The following is a 13809-nucleotide window of genomic DNA, read 5'->3' on the forward strand; positions in this document are numbered from 1 at the left end:
GAGTGTTGAATTACAATGCACACTTTTTTATAAATTTTAATGATTATTTATAGATAAGTCAAACTTTTAAAGTTTTTAATTTCTATTAGACTACAATTTTAGTTAGTTTATAGTATTTAGATTATATTGTGGCTTAGCTCTAAATATTGACTATAAGATATATACTGCTATATGTAAATATCAGTCTAACTTAACTGAAGTTTAACTTACCTACCTTTCTTCTTAACAGCACAACATAAGCGCAACAAATCGACATATCGATCCCAAATAAATAATAATATAATTTATAATACACTTTTAGCCTAAATATGGCTTCCAAACTATTCCTAAAGACTCTGAACATGGAGAACAGACGGTTCAACAAGCGAGAGATGTGTGGGTTCCACGGGACTGTACGTGGCACGTTGCTGTGCAGCCGAGTGATGGGGTTGCTACCACTCAGTGGACTTACTTGTCCCACTAGCCATAAATTGAGGTAAGGCTGTGATTCACTGTTACTTTTTATGCACCTTATCTGACTAATTGTACACATACGCACACTAGGAGAAGAATAGTAGTAATATTAGTTTACATAAGTTTTAGTAATAAGCCCTGTCGGGTCTATATTGTATGTGGAAAGCAAAGAATTGAATTGAATTGATTTTATTTTGTCGGCGTCCAGAGGATATAGGTATGTAGGTTGGTCAAATACCGTTTTGTACTTCCACTACTGTGAATTTTATAGCGATGGAGCACATTGCCTAATATAGGGGACTATTTCAAACACAATCTTGAGAATTTTGAAAATCAAAAAACTCTATAGAATTACTGTGTAATCTTGTGTTTGGTAGTCACATATGCTACCTCTACTGATGGTGAATCTAATATCATATCGACCGTTGAAAGGCTAAAGGCTTCGATGGAGAAAATTCACTGATTCCGAATATGTATTTAACTCAATATCGTAAAAAAATTCGCTTAAATCAATTAGCCTTTCAACCGTCGTTATTAAATTAACCATTCCACATACTTAATATATTCAAATTATACTTCTAAGTCTCACTTAACCAATTTACTTTTACTACAACCAAAATATACAGTTTCACACACACTTAGACATAATGATAACGCATTTAACCACAGTCAAAGACATACGACTTTAATATAGCTAGCTATGTGCTGCCGTCTAGCGGATTTACTATAAGTTACCATACACATTAGTGTGGGTCTCGAGCACCTGTGAGACGTCTAATTAAGTCTAAATGAGTGACTAGTTATGACTTGCGGTTTAACTCGAGTTTTTTTAGGTAGTTTTATTATTTTTATATTTTACTAGCTGACCCGGCAAACTTCGTACCGCCTCAAACATTTTTTTTTCTCTCCTTTAGACCTGGCCTGGACTTGCACAAATAATTCAAGACCAAAATTAGCCAAATCGGTCCACCCGTCCTCGAGTTTTAGTGAGACTAACGAACAGCAATTGATTTTTATATATAGAGATATTTACTTTTATGTCTTTTTATTTTCTGTTGGAGAAGGATTAAATGTTTAAAACTTTTTCTTCGTAACATTTTGTATTCCGAAATTCGTGGAATCGATTGATCGTTGTTTTAGAATAAGATTTCGGTTGGTGTGTACGTGACGGGTCATTGAGAGAAAATGACTTAATTTTTTTTTAAAGAACACTGGTTTTTTCTTTAATTTCTCACTTTGTTTGTTCCTATCGTATAGAACATTAAAAGCATCTGGCACAATGTAATCACCGATCACTGGTTAGCGATATAAATGATGCTGAAGACGATCGGTTATAATGGTGACCAGGACTTTTTTATCCGATAGATTTCAATTGATTATAATATATCGCTATATTAACGATTTTCCTTTATTTCGAATTCATATTAAAAAAATAAGTTCGAATTTAGAGAACCTCTTTTTTTGAACTTGGTTAAAACAGACCAAACCACATTTTAACTCGTGTTTCACCCTATATAGTATAGATAGTAGGGATTAAATAAATTAAGAATAAATGAGGTTGGCAGTTGGTAACATCACATGGTAATCTAGTTAGTTTGATGTAAATCAGATTCGGATAGCTCTTAGATCCTTTAGTGAGGTACTCAGCGGTAAAATGTAGGTGAAAAGCTTTGTGGTTACCTCGGCTTAGAATTACGGAGGGATTTTAAACTCTAGATAGAAAATCCAATGTATACTGATACTTACTTTGTATGTCTATATGTTAGGTGCTTGAAAGTGATTTTGATATTGTTATTTCTTTAATAAAGAGGTAAGAATTTTACTAAAGAGGTTATAATATCGTTCATATATATCATATATGTGTGTATATCGTTATATAATATCGTTTCTCTCTCTCTTATGCATATTGCTCTTAGGTAACTGTTTACCTATTCAATTTAATTTAAATTTAAAGTTATAGTTTGCGAGAAACAGTGACACAATAAAACAGATGTTCATTATACAGTAATTATTGAGATGGTTTCAACCGATATAATAAACCACTAACTAGACACAAATACAATTTTATTATGCTTTTGTACCAGAGATGTGCATATTTATTGGTAGACATAGATAGTACTGGTGGAAACGGACTCAGCTAAGTTCTAGTTTTTATATGGAAAGATGCGTGCTATGGATGGCTTTCCTATTATCGATACATCGCTTACTCGAGCTGCGCATCTTCTTCGCACAGCTACATGGCTTAGTATTCTTGGAAACTGTCACATAGTTTCACAGCTTAGCTATTACATCTTCGTAGCATAGGTACATAGCACATCTCTGGTGAAAAAGCACCCTAAGTCTCATGATTCAAAACAAACATCTGTATCAGAATCTTCTTATAAATCCTAAACAAAACAGAACAAAATACACAACACAATACAATAACCAATTCCCATTCATACTCACACAAAAAGTACCAAAAACACACTTTCAACCAAAATTGGTTCTTTCGATATAAGTAATGTGTGTCGTTAAGGTTGCTATTACTGTAACAGGTTCACGCTTCGCTCTCCGTACACGATGTTCTACGCGATCAGTCTCTTTGGGCAGGTATTGATGTTCATCATGACTTTCTGTTGGGTTGTGCTCAATGGTATCTCCTTGGCGAATATGAGTGAGTTGGTTGATATACTTCTTTTGTTTTGGAGTTTAAAAAAATATGGTACTATGTGTTTGCTAGTTATAATTTGATATGGAATTGGATAATTAGTTATTGTATAGAATTGTGTTATACGTTGTTATAACATAACATTATAATCGCAACGTTACGCCTTTAATCAGCGAAGGGGTAGGCAGAAGGGCCCGTAATGCCGCTATACAATGTACTTTCACTTTTCACCATTTGTGTTATAAGTCCCATGTAGTAGGTGGTGAGCCTATTGCCATATACCGGGCACATTTCCAGACTCCGTGCTACTACTGAGAAATTTTGAAAAACCGAAAAAGCCCAGCAATACTTTGCCCGACCCGGGATTGTTATCGCATCACATAGGAATTATTATCGCATTATACATATTTTGTGATCTCTAAAGAGTTAGAGAGACGCACCTAATTGTACATAAAATGTAACCATAATCAGTTATGTTATGCGAGTCTCATCAAATTGAGGGTTAATCTATTGCCATTATATCTGATACAATTCTAGGTATCTAAATATTATTGATCTCATAAAAACTTTGTCTGACACGGGAATCGAACCCGAGACACCTCTCTCGGCAGTCACACTTACAATGACTACAACAATCCAAAAAAAAAACAGTCCAAAAAATACTTGTTTTCCATTACAGCGAATTCAATATTCAACACGTCTAGTCTAGTATCAGTTCTGATACTGATGCACATCGGCCGGTCCTGGCCTGCACTGGTAGCGCAGGTGGAGTCTATCGAGTGCAAGCTGCCTCCGTTCACGAGAAACGTCGGGGTTATGAGCAATATTACTACTATATTTATATTCACTGCCGCTGTCGGTATGTATGTGTGAATAAGTGTGTTTGAATTGGCCCATTCTAGGATTTTCTTCTGTGTTTTGTATACATATACACGATACATTGGGGCCAGTAGTATAACAGCGCAAGGCCCTCTCTTGCACATGCTGTCTTGAACTGGTTCCATTTCACATTGTCAAATCAGTTTATGGTGACATAAACTGTACCTACCTATTTACCATTGCTTTTTTTTGCGTGTGAAAATGAATGTTTCCTCTTTATTTATATACACTCAGACCCGGAACAACAATTTGTGGATCACATAAAAAATGTTCTGAGGTAGAATTAAACCCACAATAAGTTTAACAGTGGCTGTTCGATCAGCCCCTACGCCAACTATGCAGTTGCAATCACTTAAATTGCAGTTAAATACATTGGAAAAAGATAACTGAAACATCTGTAGGTCATTTGTTATGCTCAACTGCGAATTAGTAGCGAAGCTTAAATTTCAATTAATAATAATGGAGTAGGTATTAAACGCAGACTGTTAAACTAAATAATCATTTTAATAACCATACAATAATGAAAATAATACACATATTTACTTAAACCATAACGCAAGACAATAATAACATGTGAACGTAAATATAAGGTGTTCTAAAATTATCTGCCACGGCTTTATTGAGAGGTAATGTTGTGTTTGAAGTTTACAATAGTGAAAAAATTTCGTACTCTAGACCGAAAAAGTTAAATAAACATTGACTCTACTCTCCATAACGTGGTTCACAAATACGACCGATTCGTCACTTCGTCAATAAAAAAAAATATAACAATAATTTTAATTGACTAAGTGACAGAGACAGTGAAAGATTATAGTTCTTTCATAACAAACCCATAGGTAGTTTTTTTTGTATGAATACAAAAACTCATACTTAATCAATAATTTATATTTACTATTGTAATCTTCAAACACAACACTACCTCCTATTAAAGCCGTGGCAGATAATTTTAGAACACCTTATATCTAAGAATGTATAAGATATTATTATGATTAAATTGAACCAAATGTAATTAATTCCTAGAATGTGCACGGAGCGTACTCGTTGATTTCCACATATGTCACATCCATCTAATTATATCTCTGTGGAAACAACACCTGAGCCCACCACCACACAGTTTGCGGGGAACATTGTAATGAGTTTTCATTGCTCTTGTATTAAGACTTTGAGGGAATAATTATTTAGGAGATAAAGAGGTTGAGGTGTAAAGATTTTAGCTGGAGCGTTGGTCTATAGGCGGTTTATATATTGTTTTTACTACTATGTGCGTTTATCTCTAATCATATTAAAAACGGCTGAAGGAACCTTGATGATATTTGGAACAGCTGTTATTATGGTCTGGAATAATATACAGGTAACTTTTTATCCTACGGGAAAGTGGACGAGGCCGCTGACAGTAGTTAATAGAACATAATTTGACTGCACAGTTAGTGCAGTGACTAGACAACCGGCTGCCGAGCAACGTGTAGCGCTTTCGACTCCCGCACAGAGCATCCACAAATAAAATTGTTGTTTCAGGTTTGGATGTGATGTATTTGTGAACTTGTATGTTATGTTCGTAAACGTACTCATGACACAGAAGAAAATCCTAGTATGGGATAAGGTTTTTTAAAAAGGTATAAAAAATAATAGACAAAAAATAAGACTGAAGAATAAACACCTTTTTCCCTTTCCAATCTGTTGCGTTAAGCCTTGTTCAGCACCACTGAATCATAATTTTTCATCTACCTAAACAGGTCACAAAAATATAGTAATAGCCTAAAGCATATTTCAACGCTACGCGTATTACTACGCCGTAGCAAACAGCTACGGTGCTACGAAATTGCGTAGCGTTTTCATTTCGCTTTTGTAGGCTTATATAAAGCTGTTTGAATGCTTTATTTTGTTGAGGTTACTATATGACTTATCTTTATAGCCTTAAGGTATATTTTTATATGATATTTTGTTATAGTGGAACATCTTTTGTCAGTGTACTATGGATTAAAAGTGGCGTGTGCCTGCGACATTAATAATGTTGGTGAGAGTTATTTTCGCTTCAGCATGCCTTGGATATTTGATTATACACCCTATGCCGCTTGGAAAGGAGCTCTTATTGAGGTAACAGTATGAAGTTAAAATTAGTTAGTAGAGAATAATACCAATAGATCATCAGTTGTGAAACTTTCACAATAGGGTAGATGACAAATTTTTATTTTAGTGTCCGTGTTGTAGAATTTTTTTAAACTTTATACATGTATTTTCTTACAGAAACAAGTAATTTAGATGATATTATATTGACTTGGAATATCGCGTGACGTCACTTCTAGGTACGTTTAATACGTAGGAATGACGCATTTGCTCCAACTCTTAAACTTTGATTCATTTATCAACGTATTGTTATGTTATATGAGAAAAAAATACATGTCTAATATTTTTTTATTGACTAATTGACGTCCGTCAATGACGTTAGTCAATGTAATAGATTTTTAATGTTCGTACCCCGTCATTATCACTATTGTTTTGATCAACATTGTCATAATATCAGCTTTAAGACATTCTACTGAACAGAACCAATTACTTCCAGATTAACTGGACATAGAATAGAGTCAGGCGTTACATTGGACACAATATATAGAATAGAGTCATTCTGCAGTTACTTTGTGGAAATCCATGCAACACTAACAATACAATAAACTCAAGCTGAAGGCGGCTCCCGCATCTCGAAAACAAATTCGACCTGCGGGAACCGAGTCAACCTCTCCTGAAGATGCTCCGAGGAGGAGCGAAACATATGTCGAGTGTCTTGTGTGTGTTTTTGTGTTGCACCTCTGCTGCGTGAGCATTTAATTGCGGGCAGGAGGGTGATGCTGCACACCGCATACTGAAAATACGTCTACAAGCGGAATGAACATTAAAAAATATTAATTATTATGTAATCGGCATACTCACGCAACTGTTTGACGCGGAATATATTGTATTGTTAGTGTGGTTGGACATAACTTTAAGTTGTTTTCATCGAATTTACCATATTTGTGAATATAACTCGAAACTGAACTACAATAACTCACATACGACCAATTTTTAAATAACGACTGTAATACTGGATTCATAATAAAAATATCAAATTTTTACGGAGCTCGTACGAGGTTTATTGTTCAACGGTACGGTGTCGTGTCATTTTGATATCGGTGCTCGGGTGAGGTCAGAGAAATAGGACGCGGTCCGGTTGCAATGCCGCCGCGATATATGGCCGTGTTTGGGCCGTTGCTATCGGATAGTAAATGGACTTTATTAAGACAAGTAACTGAGATTTTTGTTTGTTTAAAATCTGTTTTTTAATACGGTCTGATAATATGGACAACATAGTTAATTCGTAACGTAGTTATAAGCCGATAAACAAGCAGACGAATCACCTGATGGTAAGCTATTGCTGCCGCCCATGGACATCTGAAACATCAGAGACGTTACATGTGCATTGCCGGCCTTTTGGAGGCTGGGATATTAAAGTTGTTGGGGAATCAAGGCCTGGGAAGATTGGTAATTGGGCCTCCGGTAACCTTACTCACACAACGAAATAACGCAAGCGTTGTTTTACTTCGGTTTTTTTGTGTGGCCGTGGTATCACTCCAATCGACCCGACCGATTCGTGCCGAAGTATGTATGCGTCTCCCACACTTAAGCAACCTTTAAAACATTGCATTTTTTCTAATATTCAGTAATCATTTGCAGATTTTCAACATACAATCAACATTCGTGTGGAGTTACAACGACTTGCTGATAATGATCATAAGTATATACTTGACGGAACATTTGCTGGTACACAACGAGCTGCTGAAGAAAGCTGTGGAGCAGGTACAGTTATACCAAATCATAACAATGTATTTTTATGGTATAAGCCGGTAAGCGATTAGACGGTTCACCTGATGGCAATCAATCACCGCTACGCATGGACAACGATACACCAGAGGCGTTGTAAGTGCGTTGCTGGCCTTTAGGAATTTAAGGGGTTGTTTTTATATGAGAAAGTTTTTAATGATTGTCTCGATTTGTAACGAGTGGTTGGCGTAATAGTTAAGTATGAGATATTTCATTTGGTAACTAGATTGGCTAAACTATTGTGAATTAAAATTTTGTGGCATTTTTGGGAGACACTGGGAGAGTTTAGAATCGCTAATAACTATTAATAACAATGATAGTGGCTGCGGCTTAGGTTACAATTTTAAAAGGTTAACTGAAAGTGAATTAATATGAATTCTGTTTGTTCATTTATCTTCTATAGCTATTTTCATTTAATTCCGCATTCTATACTTGAAGAAATTCTTACTTTCTTTAATACAATTTCTTGGATTTTATCTCGCAAAACTAATAATCAAGACACAAGTTTGGAGATGGCGTGTTGCCAACGCGGACACGCCGGCTGCGCTTCCTGCGTCTTGCAACGAACAAAATATTTATGTAATACGACTACAATAACATTTTTTGTGAATAAGAAACTACTTACATTGTTATTGGTAGAAAACTAATTACTAATCTTTTGATTTGAATTCATGGTCCCATCAGTTTTATGTGCAAGTATGTGCAGTAATTAGTAATCTGGCAATTTTTACCTAATAATTGATAAATCAATTACACTGACTTAAAAACTAAACGAGTGTGGGTGGGTGCGCGCGCATACGTGCGCGCGCGCGCGCGTGTGTGTGTTTGTGTGTGTGGTGCGTGCGTGCTTGTGTGTGCGCGTGTGTGTGTTGTGTGTGTGTGAGAGAGAGAGTACACAGAGTAGCACATACATCATCCACATTTCATTTTTTCAATTTATTCTTCAAGGTCACATAGAAATGAAAATCACTAAGTATAACCTATAATTACGATAAGCATCGCATTTATTTCAACGATATCATCGGACAACGTTTTTGTGGAAACGGTTAGAATTAGCAATAACAGTATTATTAATATAATGAAGTAATTCTCGCTATCTACACTGAAGGGATTGAAATAATTTCAGCGAAAACGAACAACTGAAACGAATTATCTAAGTCGGTGACCTAAAGTAATTGTTATTATTTAAATTCGTTGTTATTGGAATTTTGTAATTCTGTGAGGTCACTGATTTTATAAAGCCTTGTTGATGACAACCACTAAGGTCATGGCCTAGATTAGCAAATAATTTCTAGAATATTTTAGATGCATGGCAATGAGTATGCTTTTACAAATAATAGAAAAAAACATGTGTTGTGTTTCTTAATAGAAAAAAAAACATGTGTTGTGTGACTTCAAAATAAAGGAGTGTCTCAGTTTGACCTGTATGTATGTGTGTGTGTGCGCTATTATCTCGCGTATGACTAAACCGGTTTTACCGGTTTGGGAGAAGATTTTATAAATATTACCTGACTTAAGACGGTGACGGTAAAAAAAGATAAAGGCGGTTCCCTTTTTTAAAAAGTTTCATATCTGTTATTTAAATTACGACCTCGGTAGAAAAATAGGTGATTTCTCAATTACAAGTGATTTCTTTGTCGGTGAATTTTTGTTATGGATAGAAATTAATATGTACACATCGAGCTTTATTTATTATGGGGCACAGGATATGCAATAAATAAATGAGTTGTATTGGATGGAAATATATATGATGGTCAGCTTATTTGAAAGACGTACCATCTTTATACTGATATCGAGTGTAAAATAATTGTGCTTTATGTTTTTCCTTCAGGACCATTTTCCCTGCCAAGTATTTCGTTCACAATACTTGAAGATCGTCCACCTAGTGAGGTTAATTAATGGTCAGTTTGGTATTTATATACTAACCTCATTTGGGAGCAATCTGTATTGGATCTGTACGCAACTGTTCTATAGCCTCAGGTGAGTCATGATTGTTAAAACGAAAAATTGTTGTTAGTAAGCGTATCTCCGAAAGGCCTTTTGTAATTTCAATGAAACCATTTTATTTATACACCTAGTTATTTAATTGACAGTTCATAAACAATCTTTCTATTCTTATTTTTTCACTTCTGGGTCATAAGTAATGTAGCGGTTCTATTCCCGAGTAAAAGCTACATTATTATTAGGATTTCGCCTTTTTTTAAAACCACATGATGTGGCAAACACACTTCAACAAATGTAACAGTCACAACAATTTTTACAATAACACTACAAGTGGTTGATTGACACCTTAAATATTCATTGGACCTAGCTCTTCGTAACATACTAGGCACTTAGAAGTTAACGCTACGATTAATTAACATAGATTCCCTTTCAAAGAATCCACAACCTGTATCGCACGGTTCGTGGTTAATATTGGTTAATAGAACCGAATTTTCTTACAATCTTCGAAGATTGTGGCTAAAAGGGTTGACCCATGTTAAGTCTTTAGTTCGCTAGGGTTGTGCTAATGTGAATATTGTGTTTGCAGCCGAACACAGACGGGACATTTTATCGCTTGCTCGTTCAAAGAGCCGGAAGGCGCGAAGTAAGTGAAGTAATCATTCTTGATGTATTGGTTGTGTTGTGTGTGTTGTGTCGAAACTTGGTGGCTATTGTGTTGGTGTTTGGTTTGTATTTTATTTATGGAATAGGGGGCAAACGAGCTGGCGCGTGAGTTCGAGCTCAGTGGTGTGCCTTTGGATAGGCCTATGTCCAGCAGTGGACGAGATCAGACCGATGATGATGATGAGCTGACGGGTCATGCCTGATGTAAGCAATCAACGCCACCCATGGACACCCGCAAAACAAGAGGAGGCACAGGTGTGTTGCCGGCCTTTTAAAAATTAATACGATCTTTTCTAAATTTGAACGTCGTATCGGTTTGAAAATACAGCCGATGACAGCTCATTATAGTTTTGCTGTGCGAGGGAGAAATCGAGGTGTACCTTCTACTTACTTTGCTATCCTATATTTTGACGCTTGTAAAATATTTTATGCCCCTTACGATTGAAGAAATAAACGATGCATCAAGTGCATCCTTTTCGTATCTTTTCCTCGGTTATTGTGTACATGAAATTAAAATACATCCTGTAATTTCAGTGCGGTTCACGTGTTTGAGAATCATCCTATATGTTCCTGGATGTTAGATGACCGAAGGTACGTTAAACTAATTTAAAATGTTCAGCAATCCTTTAAAATATTGACGAATGACATCATACATTGTACTAAATTAATTATTATGTTATCGGCTTACTCACGTAACTGTTTGACGAGGAACTCGACTAGTTTCAAGCCATGCTAGAGGCTCATGTTCATGAGTAGCATTCCGTAACACAAGACGCGACGATTGTTGCGCGCGTTGTGTGTGAAACTAGTCGAGTTCCTCGTCAAACAGTTACGTGAGTAAGCCGATAACATAATGAATTGATTAGTATGTCTCACGAAATTTATAATAAAATTATACATTATACTGTTTAGTAAACTCAAGCAATAATATCTTTACTACAGGGCATTGAACGGTCTAGAACATTCGATATACTTCACCTATTCGTTTTCATTCCTGTTGGTACGAACTCTGATGGTGCTGCTGTTGGCTGCGAGGATCCACTCTAACTCCATGGCACCATTATATGTGCTGTATGGGATCCCAAGTACTAGGTTTCATGTTGAGGTGAGTATAAGTAAGATTTTTTTATGGTATAAACCGGTTAATGAGCATGATGGAAAGCAATCGCCGCCGCCCATGGACACCCGAAACACCAGAGGCGTTACTAGTATGTTGCTGGCCGTCTGGGAGTTAGGAATTTAAGGGGTATTGGAGATTGGAAAGCGGGGTAATTGGGCCTCCGGTAACCTCACTCACATAACGACGTGAAACAACTTAGCGTTGTTTGTGATCAGGTTATCTTTGAGGTCGTGGTATTACTCCGGTTGAGCCGGCCCAATCGTGCCGAAGCATGGCTTTCCCACACTTATACTTCCCATAACTGGTGAAAATAGGGTGTCCCATAACTGGTGAAAATAGGGTGTAATATGTGCCTGTTGCATAAAGTTGCAGGATGTGAATGTAAATAAAAATTACAGGTGGAGCGATTCATAGCACAAATAAACAATTTGAAAGTGGCCATGAGTGGACTGGACTTCTTCTACGTCACGAGAACTATGATTTTAACTGTGAGTTTAATTAATAGTTCTTTTTGGTATACCTAGTAATTAACGAGCTTAATTATATTGCACAGTTTGCACACGCAATTGTTTGTCGAGGTAACTCGACTACTATCAAACCATGCTAGGATTCTTAGTTGACCCAGAGTTGCGTACTGCCAAGCGGGTTTACTGCGGCTCTGGCTCGAAGAAACGAGGTGGTTTTTAGTAAGTAAGAGTCTGACACTTCCTCTTGCCTCGCCCAAGGCGAGAAAAGTCATTGGATGATTTTCCGATCTTAAAAAAACGCTCATATTTTAATCTGTTCGAGTTACCTCGTCAAATACTTATGTGAGTAAATCACACAACATGATACGTTAATAAAAGTTTTGGTACAGTTTTAATGTCCACTATAGTAAAAACAAGGTTATTATTTTCAGCTCCTTGGAACAATTGTGACATATGAGTTAGTACTACTGCAGTTCAACAGATAAAATGAAAAGAGAAAGAGATAGAGGATGGAACTTAGTTTTAAATTAGTCTGAAGAGGTTTGATAGAGGTTGAAGTTCGAAATGAGTTCTTAGATGAGAGTTGAAAGCTGACAGAAGAAGGGTAGCAGGAAAGAAGAGAATTAAAATCTCAAAAATATGATTATATAGTTGTTGTGACCCTGACTAGTGTACATTTGAAAGAACATTAAATTAATATAGAGCATAGAGTTTATATTTGCTTAACACCAAAAAATGATGTAGCTTACTAAGTATTCTTGTTTAAAAGTATCAAAAATTAAATATCTAGAGATAAATATAAAGACATTTTGCTTGTTTTATTTCTCCATACTTTCCATATTTCCTTCAGATGAACTAATAAAATAAAATGATTAAAACAGGCTGATTAAAATGTGGTGATTCACAGAGTGGAATTATGCAATTGCCATCATCCCTAATACTCCTACGCCTATTGTTCTTATGGTACCAGAGTAGAAATAACTACACAAAATAATAATAAAAAAATACACATAAATTTTCCACTTCACCTGCAAAACTTAACCCCTCGTCAGCTGTACATCATTAAAGCAACGAGTGTTGCAGTTTTTCACTCAACGGGTACTTTTGACCCGGTAGTGGCAGTGCACTACTCATAGATATTATTCACTACACAACTAACGAACTGACTACCTGTTCTTTTATATTTACTTTAATGAGTTAAAGAGAGAGAAATATGCGTAAGTAGCTTTTTTGGCAATTGACTATGATTATCTATAATATCGTTTAGGTGTCGTAGTGCCCCGGAGGTTTAAGACGCCCACTTCTTATGCATGAGAATCATTTCCAATGGCAAAGTACTAATGTGGTTTTTTCCGAGTTATATTTAGTTTGACACACACCACTGACAAACAGTGAAGGAAAACATAATGAGGAAACCTGGGTATATAATTTATAATTATAAAATTTGAAATCGCCAACACGCATTGAGCAAGCGTGGTGATTAATGTTCAAAACTTCTCCGTACGAGAAAAGGTTTTGGACAGTAGTGGCCACTTATAGGCTGACGTGATGCGACATATATATTAATTAAAAAAATCCTAATTACAGTTGGGAATGGTATCCGATGTATGGCAATTGGGTCACCACAATTACGTAAGACTGGAAACATGACCGGTGACTACATCAAGCTTCTAGGTATTGTCTATCCCTTTACCGGGGCTCTGGCTCAAAGCAAGAGAAGGAACGCGGTGGTTTTTAGTCAGTAAGAGTCTGACACTCCCTCCTGCCTCGCTCCAGGCGGG

The 13809-nt window shown here is 36.2% G+C and overlaps 1 protein-coding gene across 1 annotated transcript; it reads left to right on the forward strand.

Moving 5' to 3' along the window:
• The first annotated feature begins 307 nt into the window (after nt 1-307).
• On the forward strand, nt 308-12574 carry LOC118262948 (gustatory receptor 5a for trehalose-like). Its single transcript, XM_035574655.2, has 11 exons — nt 308-475; nt 2991-3109; nt 3783-3962; nt 5931-6076; nt 7688-7810; nt 9666-9814; nt 10365-10421; nt 10976-11032; nt 11384-11546; nt 11960-12049; nt 12460-12574. The coding sequence occupies exons 1-11, from the start codon at nt 309-311 to the stop codon at nt 12511-12513; spliced, it is 1305 nt and encodes a 434-aa protein (XP_035430548.1). The 5' UTR covers nt 308; the 3' UTR covers nt 12514-12574.
• The last annotated feature ends 1235 nt before the right edge of the window (nt 12575-13809 follow it).

The sequence above is a fragment of the Spodoptera frugiperda genome, chromosome 12 (assembly GCF_023101765.2).
Source record: "Spodoptera frugiperda isolate SF20-4 chromosome 12, AGI-APGP_CSIRO_Sfru_2.0, whole genome shotgun sequence".
NCBI lineage: Eukaryota > Metazoa > Arthropoda > Insecta > Lepidoptera > Noctuidae > Spodoptera > Spodoptera frugiperda.

What these genes read in the sequence shown, in the direction of transcription:
- LOC118262948 (XM_035574655.2), top strand. Translation starts at nt 309, where the DNA reads ATGGCTTCCAAACTATTCCTAAAGACTCTGAACATGGAGAACAGACGG. An exon ending in TATATTCACTGCCGCTGTCG is followed by an intron (nt 3,963 to 5,930) that starts GTATGTATGTGT and finishes ATTTTGTTATAG; the next exon opens with TGGAACATCTTTTGTCAGTG. An exon ending in TGAAGAAAGCTGTGGAGCAG is followed by an intron (nt 7,811 to 9,665) that starts GTACAGTTATAC and finishes TTTTTCCTTCAG; the next exon opens with GACCATTTTCCCTGCCAAGT.